Raw genomic sequence first — 19,700 nt, forward strand, 5'->3', positions numbered from 1 at the left:
TGATATAGAGCAAGATTAGAAAATAAAAAATTGCAGATGGTTCTCAATTTTTACCTTCCCTAGGCTGAATTGAGAAACCTAATTTTGGATTTTTTTTAGGTGTTTTTATATTTCAGTCATGATTACGAGTTGCATGGTTGACACAACAGTTGCCACAATATAAATTAATAATTTGTTGTATAATTACTTACTTGGATCTGACTTTGAAAATGTGTCTTTGTCCAGAAGATTTCTGAAAATATAAGAACAGTTACTTATTAAATGCTTTAACTTCCTACTACACATGCTCATGGTGTATCCCCATGAATAATGAGCAAAATCTACAATCTGTGTAGATTTGCACTAACATTTTACTGACATTCTATCATCAGCAAGGACCTTAAGGAAGTTTTATTAGGGCTCATTGGAATGGTTTGAAGAAGTAAAATTGTTTGTCTCCTGTAATATTAAATTTCTCATCAAAAACTTGGCATTTTTAAACATGTAATATATGTTGCAACATAATTTCAGGTTCCAGATTATAAAGGACCTTACCAGAAATAATGCTATACAATATTTAATTATTGGCTTTTATTATATTGTTTCAGGAGTCAGAATAAAAAGGTGAGAGAATGTAAACAGACACTGATTTTAATATCAATTACATTTACACATAATGTTAAAGCCATTGAAAACTTTGAAGAGATGTAATTGTAAAATTGCATAGAATGTTATCATCTCTCATTATACAAAAACAGTTTTGGGTGATATTCCCTTTATCCACAAATCCATGTTGCATATTTAGATGAAAGACATATAGAGACATACATTTATAAACTATAGTCAAAAGTGGACAGACACATCTTATATAAAAAATATCAATAAAAAAAACCATGTAAAATAAGGAGTTGATTGCTTCAATTACAAAGACAAATCCACCCACATTTTAAGAATAGCAGCAGTAAAAAGATGCCTTTTGAGTGTGGGTCCATTAAAAATGTAAATAATTTTGTTACAGAGTATTCTCTGTTTATTGATGGCTGGAAGGGTACCTGGGGGCCGGTGGGGATAGGATATTCATTGCCCAACGTAGGTTCTGCTTCCTGTAAGTTCCTGGGTGTTTTCCTCTATTGTATTGCCTTGTCTTGATCTTTGCCTGTTCTGACTATTCTCGTTTGCTGCCTGGACTGACCTTTTGCCTGATTCTGACAATTCTCGTTTGCTAGGTCAAATAAAGTTCAATAAATTACTCCAAAGTGCCCTCTTCTTTGGAGTAATTTATTGAACTTTATTTGACCTGGGACACGAGGTATCTGAAGTGAGGGTCATGCACTGAGAATTGCACTTATTTATATTTGTGAAAATATTCTCGTTTGCCTGGACTGACCTTTTGCCTGATTCTGACTATTCTCGTTTGCTGCCTGGACCGACCTTTTGTTTTACCACCCTTCCGGATTCCGTTTTTGATACCTCACTGTCTGACTGACTGATTGTTGCTGACCCTGGCCTGACCTCTGACAATGCTGTCTCGTTCCCCTTCTCCCTGCAACACGGTTCTGGTTCCCTTGCCTGCTCAGAACTCTCTCCTTGGGTCTCTCACTATAAGACCTGGCGGCATCCGAGTAGTGAAGGGCTCCTCCCGACGTGAAAGGCGGCTGTTAGAGGCAGAAGCGTGAGCCGAGACTGGGCCCTTGGAGCCAGTTCTGAGTTTTTGGGATACCGACCGTGACAATGGCTTTCTTCAGAATATAGCTTCAGAAGTATTTTACCAAGACTTTTGCCATCATGCCACTTTAATAAACAAATGTCTTTTGGTAGTACTGTCTGAACATAGATATAAAATTGGCTAACAAATCATGTACAAAGCAACACCAAGAACTATAAAATATTAATAGTGTGTGTATACTGTGCAATACATTTAGATGTATTATTGATGTAGACTGCATTCTGTTCAATAAGACAGCACATATTTTATGTGTTTCATTTAAATAGAATGCACAGAAACCTTTTATTATGCAGAAGATAAATTAGTCCTTTTTTTAGCTGAATTGTGTGGTAGATTAATGTGCTGTTCCTTAATAAAACTATGCAGTACACATGTTGCCCTGGCCCCTCTTAGCAGTAATTGCTTTGCAGATCAATCCGTTTAAAGATGGAAATGAGCATCTAACCTGATAATTTAAGTGCAAGATAGCATGCTTTTCAATGCTTACAGTTACTACCTCATTTCTTTTTAAACACTAATCCTCTAAAGCTATCATGAGACTGTACTGGTTTCTTTTTGGGCTATGTAGCTGTTGAGTGTGAATTATGTAAGTGTATGATTTTAAAGTGGTTTATTATGACTGTAAAATACTGAGACCAAAGTTCCAGTTTCTTTGTATGGATAACAGAAAGGATTCTGGGAAATAAGTGTTTACTTCGCTTCCTGATATTGTAAAGCTCAGCAAGGGTATGGTGCACATCAAATCTTAGGTACAGAGAAACAAGCCAGTATGTTTTTGTGTGAACCAGTAGTGCAGGGTTTCTAACAGAATCATGGAACCAAGAATGTGGTTTTACATAGTTGTGCAATTATATGCATATATGTATGTATGTATGTATATATAAAGGTTTAGCATAAAGGCTATAAAAAGGGCTTAGTAAATTTTAAGACATGGACTAAGACAGAAATCAAGGAAGCCCTGTGATTAATACCTGCCCTAAGTAGGTTAGGAGCTAAATTCAAGGCCACTGAGTCTGTTGTCTCTAGAGCCAGGCCTGGAGCTACAGGAGCCCAAGGCAAGGAGGCTTATTCACCACATAGCACTAGCCTCCACAGAATTCACTTGCCTGCTTGCCTTATCAAACCACTTTTGCTTTCTATGCAGAAGGCAACAGAGGTATTTGTGTAGGTTCTGTCTCTCTCCTGTTGTACCCTAGGCCCTGCTTGCCCCTCCTGAATGACAGAATATGTATTTTCATTATTCTGGGTCTTCATCCTATAATATTAATACAGCACTACGGGTCATTTACTTTTTTCTGTGCCCCCCCTTCCCCCTTCAGCCCCTCATAAATATAGTGCTGACTAATGCAGTCAGCAATATAATGTTCAGGGCATCCACAGGTCTCTGTGCTCCAAAACATCCATTTTTTACACTTTGCACACTGCATAAGAATTCATAAATTATCCCTTATATAGTATTTATCTTGGCCAATGTTGAGCTAGAATTTGCTGAACAATTGTTACATCTCTTATTATACAACAGGCTTTAATGTTTCCTTTGAATATCCTTAATAATAATAATAAGAATCTTTAATAATCCTCATATAAATACATAAAATAAATAAAACACATTTTAAACATATTTAGAGAACTAGGAACGCACGAAATTAGCAACCAGAATAGATACAGTCTAATTCCTACTAATCCATAAATAAATTAGCATAGCTTGGTACAAGGCCTGGTTTCCATGGTAATGTCACAAACCTGAAGTTAATATAGAAACATTGCTTACAAGCACAAAATAAATGCACCTTAATTAAACACAAACTCTTGTTTTAAATGACTCAAGATTTAAGCTGTTTAACAGTTTATTTCTTGGTAAGGCTACATGTGTAAAAAAAATCAGAAGCAATCTGATCCACTAATATAATCAGATAATAATCTAGATTCAGAACAATCGTATCTCATTTATTCATAATTCATAATCATAATTGAATTGTATTGTATGTAATTAATTGCGTTTTCTCTCTCTCTCGATACATTTACAATTTCTATGTTTGTAAAAGTATATATTTTGATCTGCTTACTATTATCTATTGACCCTTTTAAGTAGTTTGTATTATTTTCAGCAAAAAACAACAAAAATAGCTTCCTGTAATAAACTAAAGTGATAACATCAGTAATCAATAGAGATATCAAGTAAGGCCACAAAACAGTAAGGGAAATAATGCAGAAATAAAAAAAAGACATAACTACATATATTTAAGGGTAAAAAAAAATCTATATTCAAATAACACAGAAATCCCTTGAAAAAATCAGTAGCCTTGGGGTTAGTATGTGTATTGTTTTTAAAAAAAGTCATTTTATACTGTGCCTTTAAATGTGAGGGGGGCTTTCTGGATATTCACTTTAGACACTAAGGGGGAGATTTATCAATCCACGAACGGCCCGATCGTTCGTTCGTTCGTTCGTTCGTTCGTTCGTTCGGGCCGTTCGTGTTTTCTGCGACTTTTCCGTACCTTGTGTATTTTCGTACTGTGCGTAAAAAAAATGCGACAAAATCGTATTGTCGCAACAAGTACGAAAGTTTCATTCAAGCTTCGGTATCGTGACTTTCCTTGGGCCATGTTAGAGCTGCAGAGTGCCATTGATTCCTATGGGAAGCTTCCAAAATCGTGCACAGAAGGATCAAAGTCGGAAAGGTTCTGCCGCTGTTTACAATCGTTCGGATACGAAAATTTTGTGACTTTTGGATCGCCAATACGATATTATTGTGACTAATATGATTTTTTCGTAAGCATATTCGTGATATTTGCAATCATCAGAAATTATCGTATCCAATCCGAATTTTTCCCATTCGGGATTCCAACTTGCGTTTGGATAAATCTGCCCCTAAGAGTAAGAAAAAAATGCTTTATTTTGTGTACATTTATTTTTCCAGATTCCACATTGATATTTAGAATTTTAGATATAATTGTGTGTTATATACCAGTAAGTGGATGGTTGTTGGATTGTAATTATACAATCATACAATGCTGTAGAAGGCACCAACATAGAGATTTTATAACTTGCAGGACCTGTTACTGTGTTACTATGGCAGGAGCTCCTGAAACACATTAGGTGTATTACTTCCACTAAAATGCCTTGTTTTTAATGTAATTTAAATAGAGGAGTTTTTTGAAGCTGAAGTTGCTGCTTTGCTCATGTTATCAGTTGTGGCTATAGGGTATTAGACTTGGAGACAGAGGGGACGTGGAGTGGGGGGGGTGAGTGGGGGTATAAGAATAGAGCTGCAGCATGATTCACCCATCTCCACTTTTAAAATCTTTCCAGACCCACTGAATTCTTTGTTGCTACTATGGCTGTTAGCACAGAAAAATAAATATTAATACGATAGCCAAAACAGATGGCTGGGACTAATGTTCACAGTGCCACTGATATAGATCAAGGGATAATGCTAAAAAAGAACACAAAAACTTGAAAATGTTTAAAAATTATTTTTTGTTTAAAAAAACAAATGTGTCATTTTTTTCCAGGATAAGATTATCGTTTAAAAAGCTGCCTTACAGGTGAGATGATCAACATGCAAAAATGCATACAGAGCAATATACAGAACAATACCATCAATGTCATCTACAGCAACATGTGAATGACAAGGTGTCATCTATCAAGACTGGAAGAACAAAGATTGCACATAAAGGGAAGAGGAAATGTACATGCCCATTCAAATAGAATTCCAGTCTAGTTGACTCGAACACCAGTTATGAAAACAATGATCAGTTCATCAACCACGTTTCTTTAATTTATAGAGTATAAAAACTACACAGAAGAGTACCAAGTTTACATCTAATGCTTCTTTTGCACTTAGGCCAGAGGCATGCAGCGCATTTTCTCCACTCCACTGTAAATGCAACAGAGAAAAATGATCTGCTGCCTTCTCACAAAAAGTGAGAAATATACAAGGTTTTCAAGTTTTTTTTTATTACAAAAAACATGAAAATTTTAAAATGTGCCTGTCTGCAACTGATTCATTGACAAAAGTAAGTTTAGGTTCATGTGAATCATTAAAATGGAACTTAAATGAAAGAAAAAACCAATGAATGCAAGAATGCTTTTACTGTAATAAATCTGCCCCTTCCCAATGCATAATTTATAGACTGCCTCCCTGTTTTTTTTTGCAGCGGGAAAAAAAAATCACTTTCCATTAATTTTAAATGAGGCTGTAAAATATTGACTTGAATAAAACCTGGAATAAAAAAATCACAAATAAACTTGCTCGAATGCTGAAGACACACTTCCGACAGACTTCTATAGAATCACAGCAAGTTTTTTCATTTAAATTTCACCAGATTTTTTACTATAATACATTTTGAAGTTTTAAAACTTACATATATTTGAGCAATTTCCATTTTTTTCAGAAACCTGAATTTGACTATATAAGAGATCACAATTTTGGGGGGCAATTCTGTAATTGTAATAAATTGCCCTCTAGAAGCTAGAATGCACAGTAATTTACTACAAATTATCCACAGGTAACAATATTTTAAAGGAGAAGGAAAGGCTAGTAATGAGTTAATCTCAAGCTGCAGGCATACCTTTAGTTGTCTCAATAGTGCTCTTAAGTCTCCCCATATTTCACCTGTTGAGATGATCAGAAGCCAAACAGGAAGAAAAAACGCTGAGCTGTGTAAAGAAAGTTCCCATAATGCCTCACTCCTGCACAGACATGCAGACCCAAGTCAACATGCTCAGTTAGTAAGACTATGGGGCACATTTACTTAACCACGAACGCTCCGAGCGTTCATTCGATCGGTCCAATCACATGTTTCACGACTTTTTCGTACCTTGCACGACTTTTTCGCCGCTTGCGTGGCATTTTGGTACCTTGCGCAAAAAATCCGATTGGTTTTGCCGCTGTTTACAATCATTCGGTAAGAAAATTTAGTGACTTTCGGATCGCCAATACGATATTATCGTGACTAATACAATTTTTTCGTAAGCATTTTCGTGATATTTGCGATCTTCAGAAATTTTCGTATCCAATCCAAATTTTTCCCATTCGTGATTCAAACTCGTGTTTTGATAAATCTGTCCCTATGAGTGCCCTTAAGTCTCCCCATATTTCACCTGTTGAGATGATCAGAAGCCAAACAGGAAGAAAAAACGCTGAGCTGTGTAAAGAAAGTTCCCATAATGCCTCACTCCTGCACAGACATGCAGACCCAAGTCAACATGCTCAGTTAGTAAGACTATGGGGCACATTTACTTAACCACGAACGCTCCGAGCGTTCGTTCGATCGGTCCAATCACTTGTTTCACAACTTTTTCGTACCTTGCACGACTTTTTTGCCGCTTGCGTGACATTTTGGTACCTTGCGCAAAAAATCGGATTGGTTTTGCCGCTGTTTACAATCGTTCGGTAAGAAAATTTAGTGACTTTCGGATCGCCAATACGATATTATCGTGACTAATACAATTTTTTCGTAAGCATTTTCGTGATATTTTGCGATTTTTCCCATTCGTGATTAAAAATAATAATAATAAAAAAAAAACAACAAAATACAAATACAAGAGTATTGTAGAAATGATACCTATATTGGCTAACAATAAAAATACATTGCAAGCTTTCAGAGCTCTAAGGCCCCTTCATCAGGCAAAATACAAATGAGAACTGAAATGGCACAACATTTATACTGATAGATCAGAGAGAAGTGTTTACAAGCAATAAATTAGGAAGTTACAGATAGATAGAGATAACTTGTGAAGATAGTGAAAGTAATTAAGGTTTATTAGGGTGGGTTGTAAATAGTCCAGGGGTCTGGATTCAGTCAGATCAGATAGTGTGACATGAAACCTGACCCCAAATTAAGGCCCTGTCTTAATGTGTTAAATAACTCCATACATTTGAATTCATAGATCTTCCTTTCTCGTTCAGATCCAAAGTTCCCTTTTAGAATTAACACCTTCATGTCCTGAAGCCTGTGGTCCTGATTGCAGAAGTGTTGTCCCACTGGTGTATCACATGCTTTGGTTTTGATCTTATGTCTGTGATGGTTCATCCTTGTGCGCAGTTTTTGCCCTGTTTCTCCAATGTACATTCCTCCTGTAGGGCACTTAGTACATATGATCAAGTACACAACATTGGAGGAAGCACATGAATAGCAGTCCCGAATGGTGTAGACTTTTTGTGTATTCGGTATTGCAATTTGATCTTTGCACAGGATGTATTTGCAAGTCTCACATCTTTTGCTGTTGCAGGGAAATGTCCCTGCTTTAGTTGTTTGGGGAAGAGCACTTCTAACAATCATTTTCCTCAGACTGGGAGGTTGTCTATAGGACAGAAGGGGTAGTTCAGGGAATATCTCCTTTAGTCTGGTATCTGTATGGAGCATGGGCTGCAGGTCCCTGGCTATTTTTCTTATAATGTTCAGCTGTGGGTTGTAGGTGACTACAATTGGTACCCTGTTGATTTCTATTTTTTGTTTGTAATCCAAGAGTGTGTCTCTGGGTATTTGAGTTGCTCTGTGGATCTGATCATCAATAACCTGTGGATGGTAGCCCTGATTAACAAAAGTTTTCCGTAAGGAATGGAGATGTTTATTTCTTTCATCAGGATTTGAGCAAATCCGGTTGTATCTAAGAGCCTGGCTAAAAACAATTGATTTTTTAATGTGATGTGGATGGAAACTGTCCCACCTAAGATATGCTGGACGGCCTGTTGGTTTTTGGTATAGGGATGTCTGTATGATTCCATTCTTGATGTAGATAGTGGTATCCAGGAAATTGATGTGTGAAGAGGAGTGGTTGAGGGTAAGGTTAATCGTGGGATGAAATTGGTTGAATCTTTGGTGGAATGTCAATAGTTCCTTTTCTGATGCTGTCCATATTATAAGTATGTCATCTATATACCGTAAATAGGTCAACGGTCTGGTGTTGCAGGAAGCCAGGAAATTTTCTTCTAAATGGGCCATAAACAAGTTTGCATACTGAGGTGCCATTTTGCTTCCCATAGCACTTGCCATCAGTTGGAGGTATATGGCATCTCCAAATGAGAAGTAGTTGAGTGTTAGTATAAATCTGATTAGTTGTAGAGTTGGCATTGTGGACATATGAGATTTTTCAAGGAAATACTGGCAGGCTGCAATACCATCTTCATGTGGGATGTTGGTATAAAGAGACTCCACATCCATGGTAGCTAGGATGGTGCCCTTTGGAAGTGGACCTATGGTAGCCAGTTTGTTTAGAAGGTCAGTAGTGTCCTGTATAAAACTGGGTGTTCTCTTGACAATTGGCTTCAGAATGTTTTCTACCCAGCCAGATATGCCCTCAGTTAATGTTCCAATACCAGAGATGATGGGTCGTCCTGGGTTGCCTTCCTTATGTATTTTTGGTAACATGTAAAAAGTACCAATTCTGGGGTTAACTGGCATCAAATCCATTAAGTGTGTCTGTGGGGGGGAGAAGCTCCTGATGACCTGTTTAAGTTTCTTTGTATATTTATGAGTTGGATCCTCTTCTAACCTTTCATAATATGTGGTGTTAGTCAATTAGCTTCTTTTATATAATTGGTAGTGTCCATTATTACCACGGCACCCCCTTTATCAGCTGGTTTTATTATCAAGTCTTTGTTGGTTTTCAAAGCCCGTATAGCCCGTTTCTCCTGGATACTAATATTGTGAGTCAACTTCCTTTGTTTGGCCAGAATATTAGATTTAACTCTGTTTCTGAAGCAATCAATGTATTGGTCCAGTTTCGGGTTTTGTCCTGCTTGTGGGGTCCAGTTGCTCCCATTCGTGATTCAAACTCGTGTTTTTATAAATCTGTCCCTATGAGTCAGCTTCCTGCTGATTGGCTCAGATCCACATTCCTAAGGGGGGGGAGTGAGTTCTTAGCATTCTTGAGGGAGGGGGGAGCAGGAAAGAGCAGAGAACAGAAAGCTGCGTGTCTCTGGCAGAGGAATTACAGACACAACTAATTTTTTTAGAGAAGTCAGAGCAGCATTTCTGTGAGTGCTTATGGCTGTATTTACATAAACCTTTCTGATAAAGCTTACTTAGTTTTTACCTTTCTTTCTCCTTTAAACTTACTTGTGTTCCTCCACAGGCACTTATCTGAAAATTAAATTTTTAAAAAATTTTTTGCATATAATCCTCGCAGTGTTTTAAAATGCAACTTTTTCACATGAACATTTTCTATATAATAAATAGTAAGTTAATGTTACAAAGAAAATGATCATTGTTGTATGTTAAAAACTGCCCATTGTAAGTAAGGGGAATGAAGCTCATCTACTATTACAAACGGAAGAGGCTTCAAAATTAGGTCAGGTTGTTTTTATCCAGACATTGACTGGAGTAATGGGACAGCCAAGTCAATAAAAGCTTGCAGGTTGTTACTATTCTAAATAACAACTATTTAGTAGTTCAGGGAAATACTCTTTTTTGGATCTGGTAATAACTAATAATACCAACTGCATCTCTAACACTAAGGGGCAGATTTACTAATCCACGAATCCGAATGCCGAAAGGGAAAAAATCGTATTGGAAATGAAAATTTTGTGACTTTTTCGTCGCCATCGCAATTTTTGTATTTGTCGCAACTTTTTCGTCGCTGTCACAACTTTATCGTATTTTGTGCGACTTTTTCGCCGTCGTCATGATTTTTTCGTATTGAGTGATAGTAATCGGCGGAAAAACCAATCCGATTTTTTCGCTACGACAACGAAAAAGTCCCGGAAAATATACGAAAAAGTCGTGACGTCGACGGTGCAAAAAAAAAGGTAAACTAGAGATGAAGAATGGTATTGCAGTGAGGAATAAATGGATTGAAATGAATTACTCAATATGTAAATAACAAAAAATGAAGCAAGAAGGGGTGGGACCAATATTATCAGAGGAAGGTCAGTTGGTTGATGTGAGCAGGGAAAAAGCTAAGATTCTGAACTGTTATTTTTCATCTGTCACATATGGGGAACCAGCTAACGAAGGCTTCCTTTTTAATAGACCCGACTCTAGTAATAGAACAGTGGGTCACTGGATGGTATTCATCCCGTGGTACTAAATGAGCTTATCTCAGAGAATGCAAGCTCTCTTTATAATTCTTTAGGACATCTTAAAGGAATACTGTCATGGAAACACAATTTTTTTTTTTAAATGCATCAGTTAATAGAGCTTCTGCAGCAGAATCATTAAAATCCATTTTTCAAAAACACAGACAGATTTTTTTTATATTTCATTTTGAAATTTGACATGGGGCTAGCCATATTCTTCATTTCTCAGGGTGCTACAGTCATGTGACCTGTGCTCTGACTTCAGTCACACTTTACTGCTGAGCTGCAAGTTGGAGTGATATCATCCCCCCCCCCCCCCCAGCAGCCGATCAGCAGAACAATGGGAAGGTAGCAGGATAGCAGCTCCCAGTAGATATCAAAATTGCACTAAATGGTAAGAAATCCAAGTCTGGCTTGTGACTCCTCCAGTTACATGGGAGTAGGAGAAACAATAGGTTACCTGAAAGCAGTTCTAATGTGTAGCGCTGGCTCTTTCTGAAAGCTCAGACTCAGGCACAATGCACTGAGATTGCACATACACACCAATATTACAACAAAAAGAAAATATATTTGTTGGTTCAAGAATAACATTTCAAATGGTAGAATAAATTCTTTGCTATGTAAACAGTGTAATTTAGAAATAAAAAGTACACCATAAAAATCATGACAGTATCCCTTTAAGATTTGGAATTGTGCTGCGAGATTGGTGAATTGCTAATGTGGTGCTGCTATTCAAAAAGTGATCCCATTGCCAGCCTAAAATATAAGGCTGCTACTTTGACATCAGTGGAAGGAAAGCTTTGGAAGGGGAGAAAAGGGATAAGATACTTGAATATATTTAAAATCACAATACTAAGGGGCAGATTCATCAAAGTACAAGTTCGAATTTGGGTACAATTCGGATTAGATATGATAATTTCTGATGATCACAAATATCACGAAAATGCTTCCAAAAAAAGTCAAGAAATTTTCATATCTGAACAATCGTAAACGGCGGGAAAACCTTTCCGACTTTGATCCTTCTGTGCATGATTTTGGAAGGCTCCCAATGGCACTCTGCAGCTCCAACCTGGCCCAAGGAAAGTCACAATACTGAAGCTTGAATAAATCCGAAACTTTTGTACTCGGCGCCACAATACAATTCGCACAAATTTTGTCGCAAATTACGGAAAAGCCGTACAAGGTACGGAAAAGTCACTCAAATATACGAAAAAGTCGCAAAAAATACGCAGAGTACAAGCAAATACGATTTTATTGTATTTCGTACCTTTCGTACTTTAATAAAAAAGCCCCTATGAGTTTGTGCCAGCATAGTTTTAAGCATAATAGATCTTGCCAGACTAATTTAATTGTCATCTATGAGGAGGTGAGCAGGAACTCTGGGATGCCAGTGGATCTAATCTGCTTAGACTTTTCTAAAGCATTTGATACAGTACCATACAGAAGGTTGCTGGTTAAATTAAAGTGGATGCTCACCTTCAGACAAAAGTCCTAATTTGAATAGCCCCTGTTAAAAAAAAAAACATTTTGTAAATCATCATTGTTAATTATTTTACATTTTTTTGTTTTAAATCTACAGACCATATAAGCTGTGGATCAGTGCTTCTAAATCCCCCTTTGCTCGCCTCTCTCCTTTGAAGGGATCACAGAAAACAGCTTGCAGGCTGCCCAAAACGGGACATTTACACTGAACTGGTACTGTGCATGCCGCTCTCTCCTGCTTTATTTACATTTTACTGATCCCATTGACTGAATCGTGCCAGTCAATAGTCAAGATATGCAAAAGCAGAGGAAAGGCATGTGCAGAAACAGTTAAGTGTGAATGCCCTTATTTGGTAGTCTGCAAGCTGGTGTTGGTGATGCCTTGCAAAAAGAGAGCAGAGCAGAGAGATTTTTAGCAGTGCTGATCCACAGCTTATATGGTCTGCAGCTTAAAAACAAAACATTTAAAATAATAAAGATGATTTACAAAAATAGTTTTTTTCCCCCCACAGGGGAAAATGCAGGAAAAAAAATCAATATATAAAATTGATCTAATTCATGAGTAGCATGACTGTTACAATGTTCTTTCTTTTTGCCTACTGTAAATCATTTATCATTTTGGGTCATAATTTTAAAAGGTAAAAAAAAATATGTTGCCACTTCCTTTTCACTAATATGAATACTAATAATATTAATTTCAATATCAATATTATCAATAATAATAGCATGGGCTGGCCATATTATTTCACTTAAAAAAGCAATGTACTGGTGTTAATTTGAAGGTGTTTAAACTTGATGGAGCCTTTTTTTTCAAAGGTAAATTTTATTGATTAGAACACAACACAGAACAACAAGATACAAAACAGTGTTTCATATACTGACAATGGATTTGTGTCAAGTCAAGTTCAGGTTTATACAAGCAGGCAAGATACTATTGCTAGGCATACAATTGTCGCTGTTTAGGTGACTGTGTTTAGTCATGTCAGGTCGGTCACACCTGCTCTAAGGGGATGGGTTATGTATCCTGAGAGCACCAGTCTCCCCAGATCTTGTCAAACTTGTCATATGCACCGCTTGTTTCATAAGTTAACTTAATGAAAGGGAGAGCTCCATCCACCAACCATCTCCAGAATGTTTGATGGACGTTTTTACCCAAATTAACTATGTAACTTTGTATCCTGATTTGTGGAACAGGTAAAGGTTGTTTAATATATATGAAGAATCAATGCCTCATAATCCTTTGAATTTACACTAGCCATAGACATCTGTAAACAACAGCAATGAACAACAGAATTCACGAAACAACAAGAAAATTTGCAACAAGAAATGGCAAAAAATCCGTGAAACATGTCTCTCTCTATCTTGTCACAACACATGTTGTGCAGTGGACGTGCCCCTTTATATGCGACTGCAACTTTTTTTGATGTGCAACAAATTTTTCCACTGCAAATTTTTGCAGAAGTTTTGCAAAACAATTCGTCTACAAATCCTTCCCTGGTGAAAAAATTCACTCATCACTACACAGTACACATATATTAGCCCATTTGTTTTTTTTAGAATGGGAAGAAATTGGAGGAAGGCCTTACAGACATGCAAGATAGCAGCACCCAGCATGACCCTAGCCATGAAAGACAGAAGTGCCAATCGTGCTTTGGGTGTTATGATGTAAAACTGTGTATGATTAATTGTGTCTAACACCAGCATTTTGCAGAGTCCATTGCCAAACTGTACCAAATGCAGCAGATGCATGCCCAAAGAATGTACCAAATGTATTGTACCAAAAGCAGCAGATGCATGCCTATAAAATGCATGCATTCAGTCGCATGCCCATAGACCATATACCTGTATGGTCAAAAGAGGGTGATAGGGAGAGAGAATTATTAAGATGAGAGGCATTAATTAGTATGACCCCATGGGCCCCCTCAATGGCCATTTAATCTTAAATTGTTTGTTAGCATTATGTTGGATATGTTTCCTCAGTGTGATTATGATACATATTAATTCATATTAAAAAGCTGTAATTCTTTATTTATTATAGCAAATAATAACAATGGTTATAATTGTATTTTTACTTTACAGGGTGAATGTTAACTGCAAGTGGACACTAAGGGGTCCATTCATGAAACCATGACTAAAACATTTCGGAATTCATTCAAGCTTTGGTATTGTGACTATCTTTTGGCCAGGTTGGATCTGTAGAGTGCCATTAAGTCCTATGGAAGGCTTCCAAAATCATGCATTGAAGGTTTCAAAGCCAGAAAGCTTTTTGCGCTGTTTACGATTGTTTGGATCCAAAAATTTCATGACTTTCAGATCGCTACCACAAAATATGTATGTACGACCGAGAAAACAATTTTCGTAACATTTTCGAACATCAGGAATTATCGTGGTTACTCTGAATTTTTTCCAGTCGTGATTTTAAACACCCAAAAATTGTGGTTTAATGAATGGGCCCCTATGTAAATTATAATACTTTTACTCACAATAACTTTCAGTAAGATAATACTGAGACTTTTAAAGATATGCCAGTCAAATAGGTATAATCACTTTAGGTTTGCTAAATTTACTTCTATTTATACTATTAATTTATGCTAATGAGCTATGTGATGTAGTTTTGGCACCTCCTTCTTTTATTTGCACTTATTTAAACACAGCTTGTTATCTTTGATAAAAGTCATAATATAGAAGCAAAACATTAAAATCACAGTGAGAAGGTGGAATAAAGAAACTTTGTTCTAGTGCTAGCCTTTGTACTTTGTATATACTGTAATCTTAGGGGCAGATTTATCAAAATGTAAGTTTAATACACAAAAGCTCACCCACGTTCTATACATTCCTATGGGATAATAAGTGATTTATAAGTGTATTTATCAAACAGTGAACCCTAACTGTCACTTATTGATAAATACGCTTCTATAAATCCCATAGAAATGAATAGAACATGAGTAACTTTTTTTTTATAAAATGTCCTGGTGTGCATCAGCATTTTGTTATATATTCATATTATTTTTCTGATTTGCACCCAGGTTGTAACTCCTATAGGTGTGTGCCTCAGCCTTTTTCTGTATACATATACATATATATATATACAGCATTTCTATTGTGAATGTGTAACTAATAATTATGCACCAAACTACTATTGGTGGGATGAGTGCTTGAAAAAAAGCAGTCATCATGAAATGCTGCACAGCACATTTTCAGTAGTGTTACACTAATTAGATTTATGAATACATTGTAACTGATTTACATTTGAGTACTGCTCTAATGATCAGAGAGCTGGAGACAGTCCTAGCGGACTTGCACCCACACAATATTACCTAAAGGCAAGTCTCTTTGAACTTTTTTTGTGACCTGATTGAGAAAATGCTGTGCATGCTATTGCAAGATGATAGTTTTGCATATTGTACAACAGAAGATCAATGTGAGAGATGCCTTTCAAAGTGAATAATTAAAAAAAGCTACATTTGAAGTATTAAAAACTGCAGATCTGTGCACTATACATTTTAAAATATTAATTAGCACGATAAGCAGAAATGTGAAAAAAGTGCAAGGGTTATTTCACTAACCCTCTTTGAGATCAGCTCACCAACCTCACCCTTTCTGAACCAGCTAGAATAGGCCCTTGTAAAGGTTTTGAAATATTATCATAATATTTTCCAACAGCACATTACTTGACTCTCTAATGTGTGTTCTTACACTCTAATGCTTGTCTTTGAGACAAAAACTGTGTGTACTTGCCATATCAGGCAGCGCCGCCATCAGAAATCACGGGGCCCCTTACAACAAATTTTTCTGGGCCCCCCCTCCTTCCACACCCTGCCTCCTAATGGCCCCTCCCCCAGTAACCCCTCCCATCAGTACAAAGGACACACAGACATTGGTAGAAAGGGCCCCCTAAAACATTGGTAGCCAGCATCCCCCCAGCATCCTAGAGTTACCGACCCTCCTGCTCCACCCCCCAGCATCTTTCCCTTCTCTTGATATGTGCCCCGGCTTCCCGCTGCATCTGCACAGCTCCAACCCCAGCGTCCTCCAGCTCCACCCCCAGCGACTTCCTCCAGCTCCCCCCCAGCAACTTCCTCCAGCCCCCCCCAGCAACTTCCTCCAGCCCCCCCCCCACCAGTATGGACGCACGGGGCAGAACCAATTTAATTTCCCTCTGGCCACCATGGCCATCAATGACAGGGCCCGTAGTTCTTTAAAGGGGGGCCGAGCTAAAAAAACTGTATCACAGGCAGGCGCCCTTTAAAGCGATGATCGTCCGGGCCCCGGGACAACTGTCCCCCCTGTGCCCCCCTGATGGCGGCCCTGATGTCAGGTGCCAGCTCCAGGGCTTCCACAGTGGCCTGCATCGACAGTAGCAGCACAGATGTAGCTAAAAAGTTTGGTGCACACATTACTGTCCTGCCAGAAATGATGCCAGACATGAAACTGTCAGCACAATTGCGCCCGATTTGTGTTGAGCTGCAATGGCAATTACTAGTGATAAGCAGATACTGTATGTCCCATTTCGATTCGCCTAAAAATTTGCAAATCCTTGAAAAAATTAGTGAAACAGCAACAAATTTGCGAGACGCGAAAAAATTATGCGCATTAAAAAAACTGCAGTTTGACATTGTTTTTGACACAAATTCTTCCGCTGCAAATTTTTGAAAAAAAATTGCCAATGGTGAAATGCAGAAATTCGTTGCAAATCCATGCCTGCCGAAAAAAATCGCTCATCACTAGCAATTACAGCTATTTTAATTCATTGCCCACATTTGTCAGGTGCATCTCTCCCTGACAAATGCAATGATCTGAAAAGATTGGGGGGAAACATTCTGTATTATACAGAAATAAATAGATGAGACAGTAGCTGCCTGAAAAAAAACTTTTGTGATGCTTTTCTCGCTGTTAGTGCAAGCATAGGATTATGCATAGTGAACTAACATGGCTGCTCACAGACACTCTCATTAAAACTTTAAAAAAAATATTAGTTTGAAGTTTTTAAATTAAAGGATTTATTATTTGCAAGGCACAGAGTATAACATATGATTAAATATAACACTATCAAAATCACGACAGTATACCTTTAAGCAAATTTATTGTAAATGATACTCTAGGGCTAAATGTAATATACCTTCAATTGCTTAGAGAGCTCAGTCTAATTTAGCCAGGTCATTAATTCTGATATTTTCATTCTCCCACTTACCAAGTATTGTACCAGTGGATTGGAAGAAAGCTACAGTAATTTCAATATTATTATATTCCAATATAGAAGGAAAGGTGGAATCACTGGGGGTTGCCAAAATGTTTGACACCCCCCCCAGTGATTAAGATCATTTACCTGATACCCTAGGCTGGTGCTCTTATTAAGAGAAAATCGCACCAGCCTGGTGTTCATGCAGGGGATGCAGGGTTTTTTAGGTCCATTTTTATATTTATTTTAACAATCTGAGCAGCTAAGTGGGATAAAATGGGATAATTGTATGGAGCTCGGTTACAAAGAAAGACTGAACTAGCTGTGATTGTTTACAATAGAAAAGAAGTAGTAAAGGGACATGTGATCACTAAATAGAAAGGGGAATTATTTTCCTCTTTGATAACTCCTAATTACAAGACCTAAAGGCACAGATGCATTCAATGATATTAAAGATATAAGACTTCATCTTAAGGTGTAAAAGAGTATTTTTTTTACAGTCAGAATTGTGATGTTAAATTTTTTTGGAGTTTGTGTTGAATTAGGACAAGAATCTAAAGAGTCACATGTTTGCCCTAGAAGGGTGCAGGCAGGAAAAAAAACTTTCTTTTTAGACAATGTTGTTTTGTAGGGTTTACCTCATCAGATTTTTCATTTTCAAGTAATGCTTCCAAAATTATCAATACTGATACTGCCGGTGCTGGCTATTCAGTTGCTTGGGCATGCCTTTTCAAGTAATGTTTCCAAAATTATCAACTGCATCTGATACTGCTGGTGCTGATTATTCAGTTGCTTGGGCATGCATGGACGAAACCTGTACTTTGTCTCTGCTTTTATTTTATGTACATGTTACCAAAGCTTTTATAATAATAAAAAAGGGAATACACATATTTGGGTATCTTCTATACCACTTTTGGGAATGACTATAAGGAGAAGAAAGGGAAAAGTATGCAATGCTGCGAATGCATATTATAAAAACCCAGGTAGATATAGAAATTTATTACACAGAAAAGGGGAAACTAGTCATTCATATTTATACAAAAAACACAAAAAGATAAAACAAACATTTTGCATGCATAATTTGAAAATAAAGCTCATTAATAGAACTAGAACTAGTAATAGTAATAGAACTCCAAAAAATATTACTATACATAGAGATGGTAGGTCATGTCTAAAGAATAGAGAAAAACTGATGCTCTGTTTGCAGAGTCATGGAATATAATAAAATGAAGCCATGCGATTAGATATTATTCATACAGGTGAAGGAGAAGTAGGGAATTACCTAATATATATAATGCAGATATGATTGGTAAAAAGTGGTATTAGCTGCTGTAGTATAGCTTCAGAATTCAATGCACATCAAGTTGTTTATATTATCAAAAGGCTGTCTTGTGCTGCTCTTTTACAGCACTGTAAAGAAGCTGTTGGAATGATACTTGCACATACATGTACTGCATATATCTGTGTGCATGTGTAGTGTGAGAGACACACACACATATGTACACACAGCTATAAAGGCTATATACATAAAATAATTCACTGCTCCTAAATAAAGAATCTGATGCAGGTGGTTTTTTCCTCAGTGATGGAATTAAATCTGAAACAGATAATCGTCAGCTCAGCCATGAAAGCATTTAGTTGTTAAGCGCTATATGCTTGCATTAATTCATTAACTAAGAAGCTAATAGTACACATTAGTCTACATATTGGTATGAGAAGAAATGCTTAAATAAACAGATAGACAAGATAAATAGATCCACATGTTAAACAATGAAGATTTATCCATAATGAAAGATATGTTTTTTCAAGTTAACACTCACCTGCAAGAAACAGTCAGCTCAACCCTGGTGGCTGGGATTTCCCCACAGAAAGGGTCAGAGTCTGAGGAATCCTCCATGTCTTCTGGTCTGTAAGTCTCTTACTTCCACACACCCTCTCTATCTTTGCCTGTAGCTGTCACTCTCACCACCCTTTTCCCTTGTTTATTTTTCTCTTGATGTGTTCCATACCCTTATCTATCAGTATTTATCCTCCCACCACTATATATACTTCTATATAGGTATTTCCTTCAAACTGAAGCTTCTATTTTTATTTTGCTGTGCTACACTGCTCTGATCTATTATATTTTCTGTTTCTTTTTCCCTCTCTATATTCTGCCCTGTTCTCTCTGCAACCCTCGACATCTATATTCCCTCCCCCACCTTTTATTTTCTTATACAGCCTTCTCAGTTTGCCTCTAATTTTGTCTCTATTTGTATCCTCCTCCCGTCTCTCTCTTCATCCTTTTTTCCTCCCTCCCTCTACTGAAT

The 19,700-nt window shown here is 37.1% G+C and overlaps 1 protein-coding gene across 1 annotated transcript in view; it reads right to left on the reverse strand.

The window, feature by feature from the left end:
• Nucleotides 1-19,496, reverse strand: part of cpne9 (copine family member IX) — an 86,251-nt gene extending 66,755 nt beyond the window's left edge. Inside the window, exons 1-2 of the mRNA NM_001102990.1 lie at nucleotides 19,212-19,496; nucleotides 192-232 (exon numbers count right to left, since the gene is read on the reverse strand). Of these exons, the coding sequence (NP_001096460.1) occupies nucleotides 192-232; nucleotides 19,212-19,288 (118 nt within the window). The 5' untranslated portion in view covers nucleotides 19,289-19,496. The remainder of the gene's footprint in view (nucleotides 1-191; nucleotides 233-19,211) is intronic.
• Nucleotides 19,497-19,700: the final 204 nt, after the last annotated feature.

The sequence above is a fragment of the Xenopus tropicalis genome, chromosome 2 (assembly GCF_000004195.4).
Source record: "Xenopus tropicalis strain Nigerian chromosome 2, UCB_Xtro_10.0, whole genome shotgun sequence".
Taxonomy (NCBI): Eukaryota; Metazoa; Chordata; class Amphibia; order Anura; family Pipidae; genus Xenopus; species Xenopus tropicalis.